The sequence below is a fragment of the Danio rerio genome, chromosome 1 (assembly GCF_049306965.1).
Source record: "Danio rerio strain Tuebingen ecotype United States chromosome 1, GRCz12tu, whole genome shotgun sequence".
Classification (NCBI taxonomy): Eukaryota; Metazoa; Chordata; class Actinopteri; order Cypriniformes; family Danionidae; genus Danio; species Danio rerio.
This window is the reverse complement of record NC_133176.1, coordinates 13,332,687-13,354,449: the sequence shown is the minus strand read 5'-3', so window position 1 is coordinate 13,354,449 and position 21,763 is coordinate 13,332,687. Positions and strand designations below refer to the sequence as shown.

The window sequence follows — 21,763 nt, the reverse complement described above, 5'->3', positions numbered from 1 at the left end:
AATATTTACAGCACTTAATCTCTCCCCTTAGGTCCACAATTATGTTAGAATTTGTCGGAATTTTCCACTGTCTCTGGCACATTCCACAAATGTGCTACAATTTTGTGTCTGGTGATTTATTTCCAAATTAGAGCGTCAGATATAAAGTTTGGCTATAACTTATTGACGACAAAAGTGTCTACATTTACACAAATAATGGCATCTTACTTTAAATGAAAAACTGGATATACCTAGGCATAGCTGAAAAATAAGAGTTCAGTACATGGAGAGGATATACTGTTAGTATCAAACACCATTGTTTCCTAATTCTCATATTAATTTCGTAAGTGTAAAATCCAAAAATGGACTGTTATGTTGCACATTGGATCATTAATATGCAAACGTCATGCTGAGTTTGATTGGCCGCAATGTTTTCCAGTTAGATCAGAGCAATGGTAGCTTTTTTTCTGCCGTGTTTTTAGGTTTTTTGAAGCTTATATTTAACTTACTGTAAGTGGGACTCTTATTTTGAAAACAGGAAAAGCAGGGAGACTAAAGCTTGCTGCACTGTGCCACATTTTTACGTTGGCTGCGTCCGAAACCGCTTACTACTCAGTAGGTACTGCATTTGAATGTAGACGTACTACTCGGCTGGTAGAAAAGTATGTTCTATACATTATGAATGTGAAAAGTATGAAAGGAATTCGGACGTACTACATCCGCCATTTTGTCATGGTCACGCGACCTACCTGCGTCATTTGCGTCGCTTCACTCCCATTCATGAATTCGCTCGTGGGGCATCATGGGATAGCGCAGCGTGCATGGGATGCGCACTCCAGAATCTCGCCGGAAGTAGTAAGTCATCAGGGTACTTCTCGCATACTGATTTTCGAATTCTATGAATTCGGACATACTACTCGGCTCGCATACTGATTTTAGCGTACTATATAGTATGGAAGTATGTGGTTTCGGACGCAGCCATTGGCTGTTTCTCAATATTCTTTCTCGCGTCATCTGTTTCATTTTTATTGTGCAACGTATATTTATAATGTCTTTATGCATAGGGGGAAAACGCTAAATATTTTTTAAATAATTGAAATATTTTTCAATTAAAAACATGTGAAGGTCATGTGACCATCAGGAAGAACCAGGGAGGAACGCAGCATCAAATTTCTCACATGACTCGTTCTCTGTTTTCGTGATCGCAGAGGTAACTTAGCAAGACTGGTCTACACAAGAACAAGAGTCCGTTCTCTGCGTTAGTGAAATTGAGAAACAGCCATAGTTTTCTATACATTGCTAAGTGACGTGGACAGATGCTGAATTGCGATGCCATTATATTTTTTTGACAAATAAAGTTTGACTACTTTGCATGTTTATTTCAGAGCACATTAGGCTTTGTGTGTGAGAGAGTGCACTGGGACTGACAAGCTGCTGAGCGTCAGAGCAGAGCTCATTAATATTCATGACCATTTCAAATATGGTCAAAATGGAACTTTTAGTACTCAGGGTCATTTCTATGAAACCGCTTCTGGAGAATTTTCAATTCACATAACCTCGATGCATTTTTTGGCATCTTTAAAATAGGCATTTTATATGAATCTTTTCTTATAATGATAAATGTAATCAAAGGCAGTTATAGTTTTGACCCAATTTTGTCTTGTTAAAAATAAAAATAATAATTAACTCAAACATAAGTTGTTCCACACACACACAGGTTATTTTTCTCCTGCTAAACACAAAGGAAGACACTTTGAAGAATGTGGGTAAACAAAAAGTGGCTATTCTTTACTGACTTGCTGATATAATACATTTTTTTGCACACTATGGTGTCAGTGTGAGAAACTAAATAAAAAAATCAAGATGAGAGGGCAAAAAATGATTAAGTTCATTTAAAAAGTGCTAAAAAAATAACTAAACAAATGAACAAAATGAGCTGTGATTGGTTGCTTTACTCGGTGGCCCTTAGCCAATGAAAACTCTGATTGAATCCAGACCTTCTGGCGTCAGTTTGAAGATCTGGACACGCAAGACTAACTCTGTAAGACTGAGCACTTCCCAATGACGCAACTGTCAGTCTGAACTCCCTATGGACTCAAACTACTTGTTTATATATGCATATTTTGCAGTAAACATAAATATAATGTTTCTATGTAGATAACATTAAAGTGGTAGCTCAACCAAAAAAAAAATTCTGTCATCATTTTTTTTACCCTTCACTTGTTCCAAAATGCTTTGACTTGTTGAACATATTTTGAAGAAAGCTGGAAACCTGTAAACATTGACTTCTACATTATTATTATTTCCTACTATGAAAGGCAATGATTACTGGTTTTTAGCTTTTTTTTCAGAATGACTTGTTTTGTGTTCAACAGTAAAACCAAAATCCTCCGATTGACTACATTCACATGGACATCAGTAATCAAATGATTTGCCTTAATCTGAATAGGACAATATTATGATTAAGGTGTTTACATGAGTTCCTTTTTAAAAGTTTCTTTCATGATCCTGTTTGACATGTTACATCACATCATTCGATTAATATCATTGTGTCACCACGCTATCCACATTTCCTCTGGAGTTTCGTGTAATTGTGAGTGTTTCATTTTTAATTTGTTGACTTTAACTGCAGTTTGTCGCTTTCACTTTCATTCAGGAACATTTCATGCATGCCCCCCGTGACAAATGAGATATTGAATGTGTATTAAAATAAAATTTTGGTGTCCATGTAAACATACTCAATGTTATGCTCCACTTTAACTATGAAGCATGTTTTATTTGATTGTGTTGGATTTAATTCAGTGAGGAATTTATTTTATTCAGTGCATTCTTTTGAAGAGACTGTTAACAGTGTTAACCCAAATACAGTTTTAGAGTTTTAACAAAGTCTCTTTGAAGCAAGTCATTTCACTCGGTGGTCGTCTTTGAAACACCTCTTGGGAAGTATGCTCGGGCATTCTGTCTGAATGGGGAAACATCATAGTCTCCAAAACTGTTTGCCAAGCTTACGATTACATAACATATTTGGAACCACCAATACAATTAAACAACAGCTGTCTATTTAGTTTCATTTCTAAGTGTTCAAATAAAATTGGCATATTTTCAGGTTGCTCAAGCGAATACACTTGAAAGGAAAGCAATCACGACACCAATCTCATTTATGGCCGTTCTACACATTATCATCCTCTGGATTAAAATGCTCCGGTCGCGCTGCTCTTCTGAAGTAATTCACTACTTGGTCTTGATGGCGAGTCTCCTCCAGAAATGACAGCGACTTTTTGTTTACAAGTTTGTGGGCATTTGAGTAGTTGCTGCTGTCATGTGATGTGCGTTACTGCGTTTGACAGGCCGGACTGTACCTCACGTTCATTTTATACAGATTACAAAACCAGAAAACTTTTGTTTTCAAGTGCACTTGATTAAATTAAAAGCACAGATTTCAAGCTTTATCAAAATCAGGCCTTTATTTGTCACATACACTTATATTGAAATTGAACCCAACCAAACCCCCCCAACCCCCACCCCACTGACCGTACAAACGTGGAAATGTTTCTCATGTCTGTAAAGCAAGTATTCACTGAGGTTCCAGTGTGTTTTTTGATCACATAAAGTGTCGTAAAGGTACTCGTCTGATCTGAACCTCTCCCCCGGAGAATCGTGAGTCTATAGCATTTCATGATTGGCTACTGTACTTGTAGGCGGGTCTTCAATCGCCATATTGACCGTTACACTTTTCCCCATTCAAAACTATACTAGTGATATGTCTTGTGTATTCTAGAGTCTTTGGTTTTTAGTTAAAAAGAGCTTAAAACCTTAATATAATCTATAGCTCTAGTCAGAATTATTATGCCCCCTTTGAATTTTTTTCTTTTTAAAATTTTTCCCAAATGATGTTTAACAGAACATGGAAATTTCGACGGTATGTCTGATCATTTTTTTTTTCTTCTGGAGAAAGTCTTATTTGTTTTATTTCAGCTACAGTAAAAGCAGTTTTAAAAAACATTTTAAGGTCAAAATTATTAGCCCCTTTAGGCTATATTTTTTTGTCGATAATCTACAGAACAAACCATTGTTATAGAATAACTTGTCTAATTGCCCTAACCTGCCTAGTTAACCTAATTAATCCAGTTAAGCCTTTAAATGTCCCTTTATGCTGTAAAGAAGTGTATTGAAAAATATCTAGTCAAATATTATTTACTCTCATCATGGCAGAGATAAAATAAACAGATTAGATTTAGGTCATGACGTCAGGTGTCCAAAATTCAATGCCTAGCCAGCGATTAAGGCAGGGGTGGGCAAACTCGATCCTGGAGGGCCGGTATCCTGCACAGTTTAGATCTAACTCTAATCAAACACACCTGCTTATAGATTTCTAGTGATCTTAAAGACACTGATTTGCATTTTCAGGTGTGTTTGATTAGTGTTGGAGCTAAACTATGCAGGACACCGGCCCTCCAGGACCGGTTTGCCCACCCCTGGTGTAAGGACAGCATTTTTTATGAATTTGGCTTGGCGTAAAAATGAATGAATGAATAATTGAATTAATCAATCAACAGTGGAACCACTTGAGAAAGAATAAATAGTGATATTTATTATCATTGGCTTTATGGGATGATAGTCCTTTTCCTCACTAAACCTGTTAAGTTTGTTTCTTTATGGTTCTTTGTGGTTTTAACAAATGCTTGAATTCAAAGCGTGAAAAAAGGACAAAAGTCTTAATGCCTGCACTCTTTCTAATTCTGGTTTCAATAAATGGTCTTATTGCACTCTGAGGGAATGTTTGATTTGTGAAAGTTTCAGTCTGTTTTCTTGGCACACTGAAACGTTTCATTCCAAAAGGTCAATTTAATATTTAATAATACGACCGTTTAAAGATTATAGATAAGAAAAAAAAAACATGTGACCGTTAACCTTTTTTTTTCTCACACTCTTGTTTCTCTGCTTTTTTATCATTTTCAGAGAGGGATTATACAAGCCTTTGTGAAAAGCAGCCAATTGGGCGTCAGTTGTTTCGTCAATTCTGTGACACTCAGCCCAAATTACGGCGCTGTATAGAGTTCCTGGATTCTGTGGTAAGAAATCTCGGCACAAACATTCACATATGCACACTTTTCAGATGTTGCCTTTAAAGGTCCCATGAAATTAAAATAAAGTTTTTAGATGTTAGTATCAGTATTGTTGATGAGAAGCGTCTTGAAGGGGGTGGAGCATATCTAAGTATGAGGTGGCCGTTGATCCATTTCGGCGAAACTGACAACAGTCCTTACATGTTTATATCAGTTTTATATCTCCTAAACACAAATTTTGTCAATGTTTTGGAGCAAACTAGCTTATAGATATCTTAAAAACTTTATTTAAATTTTATGGTACCTTTACTTAGTCAAACTTTATAAATGGAGTGGGAAAATAAGAATAAATTAATGTTACAAAGATATAATTTCACTCTACTACAACAGACATTTTGTTGACCCTAATTTGCATCATATTTTTTGTTATTATCTGTAATTTAAGCATTATTTGTTTGTGTGTGTGTGTTTAGGCAATGTATCAGGTGGCTCCGGATGAGAAGAGGAGAGACGCCGGTTTAAATATTTTAGACACATATTTTAATAACGGGGTAAATATTTATTCATTTCTTTGCACCTGTTCTCCTATTCATTGAAAGAATTGCTGAATTAGTGGTTGAACTTTAGCCTTTTTTGTCAATTACATCCTATCAACCCCTCTTCCTGTTTTCTCTCCCTCTTTCCCATTGTGCCGTCCTCATGCAGTCAGCCGCTCATCTACCAGAGATGGCTCAGGATGTGGTCGGGGAATGCAGGCAGAAACTGGAACAGAGTCCATGTAAAGAGCTGTTCCAGGAGTGTACCAGGTAATAAAGTTATTTTAAAACAAGTCTGTTCGCTCGGCAGCAATGTTATACTGTGGTTTAAAAAAATCTATTTTGTAGTCAAGCAGCACCAGTGGAACAACTTTGAGGAGAAAACTCCAGGGCGTCCTCTCGAGTTTCATTGAGCATATTTACATGCATACCAATAAACTGAAAAATTACAAAAATGAGAATTCAAATAACCTGTTTTACTGGTTTACATGCAAACCAATCAAACCCTGGAGCGAAAGGGAACCACATTTACAAGACTGTTTCTTAGGCCCAATCCCAATTCTATTTTTTAGTACCCTACCCCTACCCCTTCCCCTTCGCCTTAAAAACAAATGTGAAAGGGAAGGGCTTCAAAATGTACCCCTAAGAATTGGGACAGCACTACAGCACCTGCACACGTCATCATATGTCATCGCAATCTCTTGCTTCATATGAAATCAGACAATCGCGACTGCTGTAGTTATTCTAGTTGTGTTATTTTTTGGTATTTGGCATATATTATGTAATTATAACGATCTAATGTGGCAATAAGATCGTAACTATACTGCGCATATACACCGTGGCCATATTCATCTATGTAAACTATTTTAGTGTTTTTTTATGAAAGTGTGAAGGTAAAACACAAACCCTGTTATGAATATCCGCTTGTTAAGTGGTGACGTGTTTGTGACGTAAGTAATACTGTTTCCGGGTCCAAGCCGCCATTCATTTGAGTGGAGAAATCATTCGTTTATGATCGCGTTTTATTCCTATCACACATTAAAGTTAATTTTATATAAAATCATAGTGTACACAACAATCTCTGGGCTTGCTGCATCACAAATACCAAAAAAAAAATCAGCAATTTAAAAAAATTAATCACTTTCTGGCCATAGGATATTAGGCATGGACATATATACTGCGATCGTGATTTTCGAAAGCCTTAAGTCGCTTTGTAAACATTTTTTATTACCATTTCATGAGTCTCCCCATTCCGTTGAATAGAGCGCTTGGACCCGGAAGCCGCTTCGCGTGACGTCACACTTAACAAGCGGATAGTAAAACTTGTGCGTGTTTGTTGTAAAAAATTGTGATAATGACAAAAAATATTAATTTGTGGATCCCCTGACTTCCAGCTGCAGCTAAGCTGCCGTTGTAGATGGTGCATTTTGGAAAATTTTCTTACCCAATGGTTTCGAGTGTGGTCCTGAAAAATCTTTGTTTGAAGGGCTATCTACCCTTTCCCCTCAGCCATATGCCTTTAAGCAGAAGAGAACTGGGTAAGGGGAAGCGCTAAGGGGTAGAATTGGGATTGTGCCTTAGTGGCGATGTCCAACAGTATGCTTACTGATGCTGGTTTCTAGAGTTGGGAATAAAATAATTGTAGGTTATATGCACAGAACTGTTGTTCAGCCAATGAAATCTTTCGGGGAATGATTGATGTGACTAATTTCAGTGTTATAAGTGACCTTTTACAGCTTCATTAATGCAGATTTTTATATAGTTTAACAACAAAACATAAGTAAATAGCGCTAGCCTAGCCTGCTTTATTGAGGTGAAGTTGGTTTCATATTCACATTGATTCATTTTTTTAAAATGACAACAACTTCCTGTATTGTTTACCGCTACTCTGAATATTCAGTCAGAAATAGCATGTAAGTATGGCTTAGTAATAAGTGTAATTCCTGCAGCCCACCAGCCAACCACTAAGCATACAGTAGTCACTTTAGGACAAAGCGTGTGAGAGAGTAAGACTGATTTGTGAGACTGATGGGAGAATAATGACAAGTTTTGCTTGCTAAGTACACAACTGAAAATGTGCTAGTTTTTCCTTCAGAATTATAGTATAAAAAACTATAAAGTTTTCTAACTGGCGAATGACATGATCTAGTGCAGGGGTCACCAAAATTGCTTCAGAAGAGCCGGCGTCCTAAAGATTTTAGCTCCAACCCAAATCAAACACACATGAACAAGCTAATCAAGGTCTTACTAGGTATACTTAAAACATCCAGGCAGGTGTGTTGAAGCAAGTCGGAGCTAAACCCTGCAGGGACATCGGCCCTCCAGGGCAGACATTGGTGACCCCTGATCTAGTGGGTCTCTGCAATCTTTAATTTGCATGTTTGCGTGATTTCAGGAGCCGTGGCTTTGGATGACAGGGGAGGAGTTGTATTTGACAGATATTATGCTAACTGGCTAGCATTTAGGCAGATCACCTACTGCACCTTTAACTATTGACTTATTATCTGACGATTATTAAGAAATTAACTGTTCCTTAATAGTTAAAACGTATGATTTTATTTTGCATTCCTAATCCAACCCAACACCTAAACTTCTACCATACTAACTATTAATTAACACCTAATTAGTCATTTATTTAGCTAGTAGTGTTAGTTAATGGTTTGCTAATACCATGAATTGTGACCTAAGCTAAAGTGTTACCAAAATACCTGTTGTTCTTTTTAATATTTAGGATTTTAATTATTAATTTTAGATTATAGCCTAAAAGAGTTTACTGTCACTTTAAAAAAAAATTAATTCATATAATTTAAAAACCAATTGTGGTTTAGTGGCTGTGCATATTTCAGACCATCAGTTTTATTTTAGTTCACACCATGTTTGACATATAGATGTTCTTTACATGTTGAGCTTCAATTGTTTTTGGCTCTGCTCTAAAAAGCACTGCTAGCACGCAGCAGCAGCCACAGCTTACTACTTATTACACAACACTGCTCCAAAGTTAAGACATACTTTGACCATATTGTGTTCATTATCTTAAAAACCGGTTACTGAATAACAACTTAAATTTAGGTGTATCATCTGACCTCAAGAGACACACTGTAGCACACAGCGGTGCTTCCGTCATCGAGATTATTCAGTAATCTATGCTAATACGCGCTAGTTACAGTCATTTATGTTTGGCTTGTCAAGACCCGAAGTGAAATCAACAGTTTATCCTACACGCTCACTTTGCGGTGACACGTTGGTGGATCTCAGTTTGTGTTTTTACTGGTATTAGTGTGAAGACTGATGGTTATAGAGGGGACTGTTAGCCGTTAGCTTGCGCTGTTTGGCTGAGAAACGTAAACACGTGACTTTGAATCTAAACAGAGTTCGGTGTGTTTGTGTTTTGCCTCGGTCGGTCTTTTAGTTCTGTTTAGTTTAAGCTTCCTTTCTGTTTGAGAGGGGGTGAGGTGGAGTACTTTAACCCTTCCTGTCAAGTCTCTGTGGGCATGCTGTTTGCTGAAGCATGTGTATGTGTGTCAAATTAGAAGGTGAGATGGCATGAGATGCATCCGGATCATCTCCCTTTCTATTTTTCTGAAAGAAAATCTTGCTTGAGATTACTTACTTTTACCTTTTAATTTGATTGCTGTTTTCAGTTTAGTGAAATGAATTAATCATTCATTCATTCTTTCATTCATTCATTGACTATTTTCAAATGAGTAGCTTGACTGTGATTTAACTTCTTAAAGGGACAGCTCTCCAAAAATGAAAATTACCTCAGAATTTACCCTCCCTCATGTGGTTTTAACCCTTCATTAGTTTCTCTTCTGCTGAACACAAAAGAAGATATTTTGATAAATGTTGGTTGGCGGAACCTATTGACTTACATTGTAAGAAATAACATTATTATGAAAATTACCACTGAATTTACTCTCCCTCATCTGGTTTTTAACCTTTATGAGTTTCTCTCTATTGCTCAACACAAAATAAGATATTTTGAAAAATGTTGGTTTGCGGTACCCATTGAATTCCATTGTATGAAATAACATTATGAAAATTACCTCATAATTTACCCTCCATCATGTGGTTTTAAACCTTAATGGGTTTCTCTCCTCTGCTGAAATTAAAAAAACATATTTAGAAAAATGTTGGTTGGCGGTACCCATTGACTTGCATTGTAAGAAATAGCATTACTATGGACATTACCTCAGAATTTACCCTCCCTCGTGTGGTTTTAACCTTTTATTAGTTTCTCTTCTGCTGAACACAAATAAAGATATGTTGATAAATGTTTGTTTGTGGTACCCATTAACTTCCATTGTAGGAAATAACATCATTATGAAAATGACTTAAGAATTTACTCATCCTTGTGTGGTTTTAAACCTTTATGGGTTTCTTTGTTTTGGTGAACACAATAAAAGATATGTTGAATAATAAAATGTTGGTTGATGGTGCCTATTGACTTCTATTGTAGGAAAAAGAAATGACTATGGAAGTCTATGGGATCCAGCATTTTTTTAAATGAATTATTTTTTGTTCAAGAGAAGAAAGAAACTCAAATAGGTTTAGAACAAGTTCAAGGCTGAGTAAATAATAACAGAGATTAACATTTTGGGGTGAACTATCCCTGAATGAATTACTTGCAGCACTCTCATGGCAGTACTGATGTATGGTAAGTGTGATTTCACCAAGTTGGACATTTTCCTGGATTAATATCTCTGTTGATCCTGGAACAACATTCCAATCAGCCAATCAAAATTAAAGAATATGTTTACCATTTATGTTAAGTTTAGGCTCACGGTTAAGTGAATGCACCTTTACATGATTGTTTCTGCATGGATAGTTGTTCCACCTATTATTCCCCTCTGATTTTGGGAATAATTTACAGTTATGGTTGGGTTTAGGGGTAGGGAATAGCTATGGATTACATTTTCAAACAAAAATGATGTTCAAGGGGAAACATGGATGTTAATCCATGATCGCTTTGAACTTGGCAAAATCACACCCACCACTGAGGTTCAATGCTTAGGTATGATGTTTGGTGTTTATTTGTACATGTGCTCTAAAGTACCATATCATTCCTCCACACCTTTCTCAAGCATTTCTTCTTTATTTTTCAGGATAGTTCGTGAATATTTAAGTGGAGCGCCATTCTCGGCTTATCAGGAGACTATGTACTTTTCCCGTTTTCTTCAGTGGAAGTGGTTGGAGAGGTGAGTAGCTGATCTACGTCAGTCATTGTGATTGGAAATTAATTTATGAAAAGGAAATGCACATTTTGTTTTTGTCCCTTTGATGGCAAGCTATGCATTATCAAGGCTCAGAAAGGTCCCAGCAGACAAACAACATCATAAGATGTTAATATTAGGTTAGATTTAGGTTGCCAGCGTCTATGGACAATGTTATTTTGACTTCTAATAATGACGTGAAATGACGTTGATATGTTGTTGATTTTAGGTTGTGTCGGAAAGTGACCAAATTCCAACATTGAGCCAACATCTTAAACCAACGTCATATTGACGTCAAATACTGACATTTATTCATCAGATATGGCAACCAAAATCCAACATCTAATAGATGTCATAGTTATAAAATCTGCACAACGTCAAGCTGTAACATCATTAGACAATGATATTTGTTATTTTTAGGTTGCGTTGGAAAGTGACCAAAATGCAACATCTGTCCGATGTTGGAACTGACGTCAGCCTGATGTTTGGTTCTGACATCAACCTAATTTTCATTTTAAAATACGAAAAATCCCACAAAGTTAGGATACAATGTCAATCCGATGCCATGTTGACGTCCTGTGCCTGCTGGGGTAGTATAGACAATACTGGCCACATTTACACTGCAGGTCTATATACCCAATGTCGATTTTGGGACTGTATCTGATTTTATTTTTTACTTTTTTGTGAGCTGCATAAATTTTCTTTTAAAAGTAACTCATATCCAATGTCTGCATAAATACTGTACAAAGCAAAACAACCCAGGTAGATGTTCTGACCCTGAAAAAAAATAAACCCAGTTATAAGAATCAGTGGAAGCACTGGACCAAGACAATTCATTATTATACAATGTCTTTATTATTATATAAAACAATTCAATATTATTATACAATTCAGTACTGTACTTGTGTTCTCGCTTTGTCTGAAGAGTGGCCACTGACTGATAGCTGTAGTGATAATAAAAGGGATTTCTTTGCTTGCTTCCTGTATTTAATCTGTACACAGTGTTTAGTTTTTTCCTTGTGCAAATCGTCTTTGGCATTGTGTGCTATTTCTCTCACTCTCTCTCTCTCTCAACACTGCTGCCAAGCATATTTTTTTTGACAGCCTAATAAAGTTGATTTGTGAGGTTGTTACAGAAAAGTTCACATTTGGCTATTTTCTGTTAATCTATGCTTTTTTGACCTATATCATGGCCATGTGATGTGATTTCTGCACCATTTGACCGAAATAATTTTATATTTGTTACACACTCTCTCTCTCACTCTCTTTATTATATATTGTATACTACCACATGGTAATACAAAATGTGGTTTGTTTTTAAATGTGAGATTAAAGGTTTAGAACACATGCAGGAATTACTTCTGATGTCAACATCAGCATTAAAGGGCAATGAAACCCCCTCTTTTCAGCAGGGTGTTTTCACACCTCTACTTTGGAAAAAGTCAGAAAAGTGGGCGTGTCCAGCTCTGTTTAGGGGGAGTGTCGGAGGAAGAAAAGTGGGATGGTGTGAGAGTGTCTATTTGGGCACGCGTGAGTTTCAGGGTCAAAATACACACACACATACAGGAGAAAGTGATGGTGTTTAACCTACATGGACATCTGTAGTCGAATTATTTGCCAAATTATTAAATGGTGGACTTTAACTGCAGTTTGGCTCTTTCATTCAGGGCATTCATTCATGCCCCTCGCGACACACGAGATATTTGATTCGAGGAACTGCTCTAAGCGTGTATTTTTCATGCAATGTTTTATACCGCACGGCGAATAAGAGAAAAAAACCCTCCGCATTTCCCAGAAACTTAGATGCACACGACAGGTAGTGTCAGAAAGCCGCGCGTGTTATTCCGGTCACTAAATGCGGTAAAAACCCTACACGAGGTTAAAGTTTGGTTGTGGTGCTAATGTGTTTACACTCTGTGCAATAGTTTGTTAGATACGAACAAACTGAATAAACAAAGAGCACTGGTCGCTCACTTACCAAATCTGTAGAGACAGGACAATCACCAGCAACTAGAGCCGCGTCTTTATGAAGAGAATACTACAAACGAATCCAGATCTCAGCGTTTGCAGATGAGAACAGCTCTCAGGTAAACAATAATCCTCCTTAGACACTTAAGTTATTGTTGTCGAGCGTCGCGTACACTGTTAATCCACACGTGACTCCAGCTGCGCTCTCACAGAGAGAAAATGAAAACGAAACTTAACCGCAGCAAACTATAAAAGCAACACTTCACGCTTGTTTTGCCAACACAACGTGGCGTCTCTGTCCTGAAAACACGGTGATAGTAATGAATATTAATGAAGTTGCACAATAGAGCGCGCTGATTGGTTTGAACCAAGCCTTACTCATGCATTAATGCAGCACACTGTAAGACGTAATAAGACTCACTCTGGCACAGACGTCCAGTCTGCACGCTGGAATACAACGCTATTATGTCATGACCGTGACGCAGCTTCAAAAATTCGTTTCAAACCGGAAGTACGAATTTGCTTGAAATAACGCAAAAACAACCAATTTACACTTTTTAGTGAAATATAGGTGTCCTAATAGTGTTTTTAGCAGTGTGGGACACATATACGACTGTCAACAGCTCAAAAAATGTGTTTTGGTGTTTCGTGACCCTTTAATGTTATTTGCAAACAATATTGACAGGTGAATATCTGATCCGTTTATTAAAATGGCAGTTGCAAATGCGCAAATTCAATTCATATCAGATTTCAGGGTTCCCACTGGTTATTGAATTTCTGGAGTATCGTAGAGTTTTAGAATTTCCAGACATCGAATGTTAGGGAATGTGATAGAAAATGTTAGTCCAGGTCATAGAATATAAGGGTGCTTTCACAACTACACTTTTGTTTCGAAACCTGTTTCGTTTGCCCAGTTATCCGCGCCAAATCAATCGCTCCGAGATCGCTTGAATGAGGTGGTCTCGGCTCGATTGAAACAAGCTCTGGAGCGGATCGATTGCAGTGAGAAAGCAATACAATCCGAGCATGGTTATATCACAGTGTTTTATGGATATGTAATAGGCATACGGCTATATGAAGAGAGAATTATGAGTAGGACGGGAGGTTTCAGGAGTCTCCCGAATGCCCGCAAACGAGTGATAATCTCCAGGTAATCTTGCGTCTCCTTCCCGGTCCTCAAATACGTCGTGCACGCTTCTCACCCCTCCCCACCGCATCTCTCCTTGCTCTTCAGACACGTCACGCACACCTTGTCAAGCATCATCAAACCACCACCTCCCCTGATAGCTGAGAGGGACTCTGCAAAATAAACCCTGACACTCTGACCAATGTGAGGAGAGTTTACTCACATGTGACTTGTTTTAGCTCTTTTGGTACGTTTAGAAACTTTGCAGTGTGAAAGCAAACCGCACCAAAAGCAAAGAGCAACAATGTAAACATTTTAATCCCTGTTTCGGAACAACTAAATCGATTCACAGGTGTGAAAGCACCCTAAGAGTCTTTTGTTTGTTGCTTTTAGTTGTCATTTTTCAAAATTTAAATATTTGATAACATGTCATGCCATTTTATCCTTTTCCTGGCAGTCACTTAAGACGTGTGTAGTCACCACGATAAAACTGTTAATTACAACAAACATGGAAAGAAAATGTACATTTTCAAGAGCTTTGGTTTCAAAATAATCACTTAAAAGACTGGGTGTTTATTCCTTTTACTTTTGTTTTAAAATGTTAAGGTAAATTAGCCATTTTTGCTTTTATAATGGCTTTAAATTCATGAAAACTGATATTCAAGCTCAAACTATTTCAATATTATGCAAAGCATGGCATTTTTCCATTCATTATAGGCCATGGAAATTCAGCTTTTAGTCCCTGAAACTCTGGGGAAAGTCAGGGAATTGGACATTTGGTTAAGAGTGGGTACACTGGATTTTATTTCCACATTTGAATGAGGACTGAAACCGATCTGAAAATATCAGAATTCATGTGCTATTTTTTCTTCTTATATGATCATGGGTCATAACTGATCTGTAGCTATGCAGTGTAAATGCTTCCATTGAGGTCGTCCAGTGATTCAGCCTGAATTTTATCATGAATGTGCACTAAAGCCCAAAATATAATTTATATATTACACGTAAGCACATGCAAGTAGTCAAACATACAAACTTAAAAGTTTCATTTGGACTCTTATTCCTGTCTGGAAATTGATCTGGAAGTAAAAGAACATTAAAAGAAAATAGTTTTTTGCACATGAAGTGACATCAGCTTCTTCAGTGATGTTTTCGCTACCTTTCTGGACATTCAAGTCCAGTCTCACTAGTCTTATACGTTTTACAAACAACATGGAGGTGTATAATAAATGACAACATTTTAAATTTTAGTATATCTCTTTAACAAGACCATCATACAAAAACGAAACAAAAGGAAAAAACTATTTTTGAATATCAGCCATACAAGCTGCAGTGTCCATAACTTAAATAAGAAAGCAACAAACATATTCCGGAACAAAACAGAACATTTTGGATGTACTTGACCCGAAAACGGAAACCGAAATTATTATTTATTATTTTATTAAATCATAGTTTAAAACAATGATTTAAAAAAATGTCAGCCAATCTCATGGGCATTGACATTAAATGAGTCTAGAGGTGTCAACTAAAAAGGCATTGCTACGACAGCACAGCAGCCTTTAGATGATGCATTGAAATAAATGGGTTTCATAGCGCAGCTCTTTCCATGTCTGGTGTCAAAGCTGCTTTTTTTGGCTCACATTTCCTGCTGTTTTTCTCCTTCGATCCATAATTTCGACATCCCTAGTTGAAATGTTTTTATAAAAACAGAAGTTGTGTTATGCATAACCAATAATGGACAACATTTTGAAAACTCATGTGTAAATTGTGTATGTACGAATAAAGTATACTTTGGGATTTACGGTGCATTGTTATTAGTGAATTATGACTCATGCAATGAATTGACTTGAACTCTATTTAATTCGCAGGCAACCAGTAACCAAAAACACATTCAGACATTACAGGGTATTGGGCAAGGGCGGATTTGGTGAGGTGAGTAGTTTAATGTTTTCGCTTATTTAAGAATTTGACATCATGTCCTATTAAGATATTAAACAATAACCCTTGTTAAAAGTGACAGCAGTGGTTGTTAAGTAAAATGCAGTTATTTAATTCTACTTTTTCTTACAAATTTTTCACACATAGTCAATAAAACAGTGATTACAAAATACAAAAAAACAAAAACTGTTTTTTTAACAAGTCTGTTCTTTTGTAATGACTGTTTGCTGTTAACTGTTTGCTGTTAACTGTTTGCTTACAGTTAAATATAAAAGTTGTAAACAGTAATATAAAAAATAACATTAAAATAATCACCCTCTTTGAATGTTGTCATTTGATTGAATGGGCGTTATCAGTGGTTATCAGCTGATAGATATGGGCCAGTAGGGGCCTCCTGCGCCTACTAGTAGGCTCAGAAGGCTGTTATCATCCATCCACATGATTAAGTAGGCATACTAATAGAGAAAACTTCAGATCCAAATCTGTTTTTTACATTACTGTGACAGTTTGGTTTAGGGTTGGGGTGGGGGTAGACGTTAATAAAATACAATTAATGGGAAATTCAATAAATAATATAAATAATTCTTGTTAACTTTTGGCTGCAGCCGTATGTGATCAATAGCTGATTAACCATGAGTATGGATGTTACCAGCTTTCTGAGCCTTCCACAAGCATGGAAGGCCCCTACTGGCCCATATCTATCAGCTAATAACCACTAATAACGCCTATTCAATCAAGTGATAAAATTGAAATCGGCTGGAAAAGTAGTGTGTGGCCCTATAAGTACACTGAATTTTATAAATAAATGAATGTTTATTTCTTTCCACCAGGTTTGTGCCTGCCAGGTTCGTGCCACTGGTAAGATGTACGCCTGTAAAAAGCTGGAGAAGAAACGTGTGAAGAAAAGAAAAGGTGAAGCAATGGCATTAAATGAAAAACGCATTTTAGAAAAAGTTAACAGTAGTTTTGTAGTAAGTACTACTTTCTTTTTATTCCTCTTTTTTTACTTGACCTGATGTGATGGTTGCATGATGGTCTTGTCTGTATTATTTGTGTAATGATCTATCTATCTATCTATCTATCTATCTATCTATCTATCTATCTATCTATCTATCTATCTATCTATCTATCTATCTATCTGTCTATCTATCTATCTATCTATCTATCTATCTATCTATCTATCCGTCTGTCTGTCTGTCTGTCTATTGGTCTGTCTGTCTGTCTATCTATCTATCTATCTATCTATCTATCTATCTATCTATCTATCTATCTATCTATCTATCTATCTATCTATCTATCTATCTATCTATCTATCTATCTATCTATCTATCTATCTGTCTATCTATCTATCTATCTATCTATCTATCCGTCTGTCTGTCTGTCTGTCTATTGGTCTGTCTGTCTGTCTATCTATCTATCTATCTATCTATCTATCTATCTATCTATCTATCTATCTATCTATCTATCTATCTATCTATCTATCTATCTATCTATCTATCTATCTATCTATCTATCTCTATGTCTGTCTGATCAATTATCTATCTGCCTCTGTCTGTCTGTCTGTCTGTCTGTCTGTCTGTCTGTCTGTCTATCAATCTATCTAACTGTCTATCTATGTGATTTAATTTCTGTGAGGTTTTCATAAGGTGTGAAGGTTTGTTATATATTCTAGTTTAATGTGAGGCAAATCTCTATTTCAAATGCATTTGTCATGAGCAGTTTGGATAAATCTTGCTCAGAGCAGTAGTTCAAAATCAAATGGATTGTTTACTTTCTGACTAGCTAAACCACAAAGCGATGCTGCTGGTTTATGACAGCCGTTCAGCTGCGGCAAGCCATAAAAATTCATTTAATATTTGCTGTGTTAACAGAGGAATTTAGGTTATTTTCATGGTATAAAGAGATTCAAACAAAGCATATTTCACAGGGCAGTCCTGTAACAATCTTGAAGTAGTCACCCACTTAAGGCTGGAAACGCATTCCTGAAACGTTCAAACGATTTTGTCATTATTTTCAACTGTACTGTTTTTTTTTTTTTATGGGAATCTATGTTCCAAGTTTGTATAAGTGTTGCTTTGTGATGTTTCGAACAAAAATAGAGAATAATGGTTTGTGTGTTTTTGTCTAATCTTTACACAAGGATATTACATGATTTCAATGCACAGGTTATAAGAACCACGTTTATAAAGCTCTATTTGATCATCATTGTTGCCTGAAAAATTCACTTTCACTGAATGGAGGAAAGAGGCTTTACAGAGTTTCTCTTTTTATTTTTTGATCCCATAGAGAACAATTACAACTGAAATAGCTTGACACGTTTTTGAATTATATGTATTTGGTATTTGGTAACAATGTAAATATCAAAATTCCGTGCTGAACATTCACAGACAATACTGTAAAAAAGACTTCCTTCACATTGTCTTAACACAAATTCATCAAATCAACTTAATTGTTTGTACAAATTAAACATTAGAATTGTGTTGGTTCAGCTTATTATAAAATAAGTATTTTTTAAACAAGCAGAATTTTATTTATTTATTTTTTGAGTCAAATGCTTGATCAAAAATACAGTAACACAATTGTCAATACTTTGCTCAATTATTTTATATTAATGTAATTGCTCAACACTTTGTGGATGCACCTTTGGCAGCAATTACAGCCTTAAGTCTTTTTAAATATGATGCCACAAGCTTGGCAAACCTGTCTTTGGGAATTTTTGCCCATTCCTCTTTGCAGTACCTCTCAAGCTCTATCAGGTTGGTTGGATGAGGAGTGACTGTGTACAGCCATTTTCAGATCTCTCCAGGAATGTAAGATAGGATTTAGATCTGGGCTCTGGCTGGGCCACTCAAGAACATTCACCAAGTTGTTGTGAAGCCACTCCATTGATATTTTGGTGGTGTGCTCTGGTTCATTGTCCTGTTGGAAGATAATCCGTCTCACTAGTCTGAGGTCAAGAGCTGTCTGAAGCAGGTTTTCATTCAGGATGTCTCTGTACATTGTTGTATTCTTCTTTCCCTCTATCCTGACTAGTCTTCCAGTTCCTGCTGCTGAAAAACATCCCCACAGCATGATGCTGCCACCACCATGCTTCACTGTAGGGATTGTTTTAGCCTGATGATGAGCGGTGCCTGATTTTGTCCAAACGTAACGCCTGGCATTCACTCCAAAGAGTTCAATTTTAGTCTCATCAGACCAGAGAATTTTGTTTCTTATGGTTTGAGAGTCCTTCAGATGCCTTTTGGCAAATTGCAGGCGGGGAGCGGCTTCTGACTGGCCACACTATCATACAGGCCTGATTGCTGCACAGATGGTTGTCCTTCCGTAGGGTTCTGCTCTCTCCACAGAAGAACGCTGGAGCTCAGACAGAATGACCATCAGGTTATTGATCACCTCCCTGACTAAAGCTCTTCTCCCCCAATCACCCAGCTTAGATGGCCGGCCAGCTTTAGAAAGAGTCCTGGTGGTTCCAAACATCTTCCACTTACGGATGATGGAGGCCACTGTGGTCATTGGAACTTTCGGAGCAGCAGAAATCTTTCTGTAACCTTCCCCAGCCTTGTGCTTCGAGACAATCTTGTCTCGGGGGTCTACAGACAATTCCTTTGTCTTCATGCTTGGTTTGTGCTTTGACATGCACTGTTAACCCTGAGACCTTATATAGACAGGTATGCCTTGTCAAATCATGTCCAATCAACTGAATTTACCACAGGTGAACTCCAATTAAGCTGCTGAAACATTTGTTTCTTATTTTTCTGATTTGTTTTCAATTTAGAGCTTCACTGCAAAGGCTGTGAATACTGATGTAGATGTGATTTTTCAGGTTTTTTATTTTTATTAAACTTTTTTCACATTGTCTTTATGGGGTATTGTATGTAGAATTTTGAGGACATGGAATGTGGCTCCATTGTAAATAACCTAGGATCTGAAAAGCATTGTGTTTTAAAGGAGAGCAGGCAGCAGAACATGTGCACAGACGTTGCACACAGTCCCTGCAGTGTAATGTCGGCCTGTGATTCATTCCACTACAGCTGTAGAGCACCTGAGCCTCTGGCCACCCACACACACTAACACTAACACACACTGCCACACGCACACACACACAGGTAAGAGGTGCTGAGCATTGCAAATATGCGCAAGTGTCTTAAATATATAATGTAAATCCAAATCTAAAGCAAAGACAAATGAGTATTTATGCGTATGCAAAAGCATGCGTGTGTGTGTCTTTGTGTGCATTCATGCCACAGGCAGGAACGATTGCTCTTCATGAACTACTTCACAAATGAGAACATCCCTGTTGCCTGGCAACACTGACCAAACAGCAGCGTTAGAGAGTGAAGTCAAGTGCTCTAAACCCTAAACCCACACATACACTCTCTCTCTCTCACACACATACACACACACAAACATACTCTGCAGCCCCAGAGTGCATTCACTATGTATAAACAGACTCATGTTTAAAAGTTGAGGACGACAAGTAAACTCTAACAGTATAAAGTGACATAATAGCATGACTAATATGAGCTGTGTGTGATGGGAAACAGCTTTTATGCTCTTCGCTGTTCTCTGCTTGTGTCTTATTGCACTGTTAACATGTACTATGTGTATATATACTTAAAAAAGAAACAAACACACACACACACATGTAAAAAAAAAATGCAAAGCACTGCAAGTTATATAAACACACTCATGTAAATAAAAAAAGCTGAACTAGAACTGAACTTGTATTTTCATGTACTAGTGTGTTTAAATAATATTTATTCAACACACAACTGTAATCAACATATGTGCGTGATGAGAAAACAAACCTTTATTTAAAATGGAAGTCTTCTGTAAAGCTTGATATATTATATTTATGATATATATTATTGTCATTATTATATATAATATATTATTAATATATAAATTTTTTTACTCTGTTTATTATTTTAATATAATATTCAAACACATCTGCAACAAACATTTACACGGCAATTACAATAAAACATACGATATATATACAATACAAAAGAAAGTAAAATAATAATAGCTACCCAGCAGGCACACAGCATATTAAGACGTTAATATTAGGTTAGATTTAGGTCATGACATCAGGTGACCAAAATTCAATGTCTAGCCAGTGTCTAAGGACGACGTTATATTAATGTCCAAAAAGGAACTCAAATTACGTTAATATTTGGTTGATTTTAGGTTGTGTTGGAAAGTGACCAAAACCAAACAAGGTGTAACATGATTAGATGTTGATTTTAGGTTGGACGTTGGACATTTTCTGCCTGACATTGGATTTTGATGTCAGCCTGATTTTCATTTCCAAATCAAATCCAATGTCCCCTTGATTTTGGGGTACATTGTGGTACAACATCAATATGACATCATGTTGGCGTCCTGTGCCTGCAGGGTAAAAACTATAATTAAATAATATTAAAATAAAATCATATGAACCTTCAGTTTTAATCTAAATTAGTGTAATCCAATATATTTTTTCATTCATTTTCTTTCTGCCTAGTCTCTTTATTTATCTGGGGTCGCCACAGCAAAATGAACCGCCAACTTATCCTGCATACGTTTTACACAGCGGATGCCCTTCCAACTGCAACCCAGTACTGGGATACATCCTACATCCTATACACTACAGCCAATTTATTTTTTTCAATTCACTTACTCCGCATGTCTTTGGACTGTGGGGGAAACCGGAAACTGCCAACACAGGGAGAACATGCAAACTCCACACAGAAATGCCAACTGGTCTAAAACTAAAACTTTTTTCTCTTTTTTACACACTATATTTTAATTTGAGAAACATTTCAAATATTTTGGAGCAGTAAACACGTCAGGCCAAATAATTCCAATGAATCATTGACTTCTGCTGTATTCATTAGTTTCAAAATCACAGATTTATTTACCATTTAAAACAGCATCTTTGGATATCTTTTCTGC

The 21,763-nt window shown here is 36.7% G+C and overlaps 1 protein-coding gene across 4 annotated transcripts in view; it reads left to right on the top strand.

Annotated features, from left to right (window-relative positions):
- grk4 (G protein-coupled receptor kinase 4) overlaps window positions 1-21,763 on the top strand; it is a 66,278-nt gene that overhangs the window by 18,846 nt on the left and 25,669 nt on the right. For all 4 annotated transcript variants that reach the window (NM_001362619.1, NM_001079986.2, XM_073946444.1 and 1 more), the window contains 6 exon segments: window positions 4,939-5,051; window positions 5,519-5,596; window positions 5,751-5,851; window positions 10,687-10,779; window positions 15,757-15,820; window positions 16,657-16,797. In NM_001362619.1, coding sequence (NP_001349548.1) covers window positions 4,939-5,051; window positions 5,519-5,596; window positions 5,751-5,851; window positions 10,687-10,779; window positions 15,757-15,820; window positions 16,657-16,797 — 590 coding nt within the window.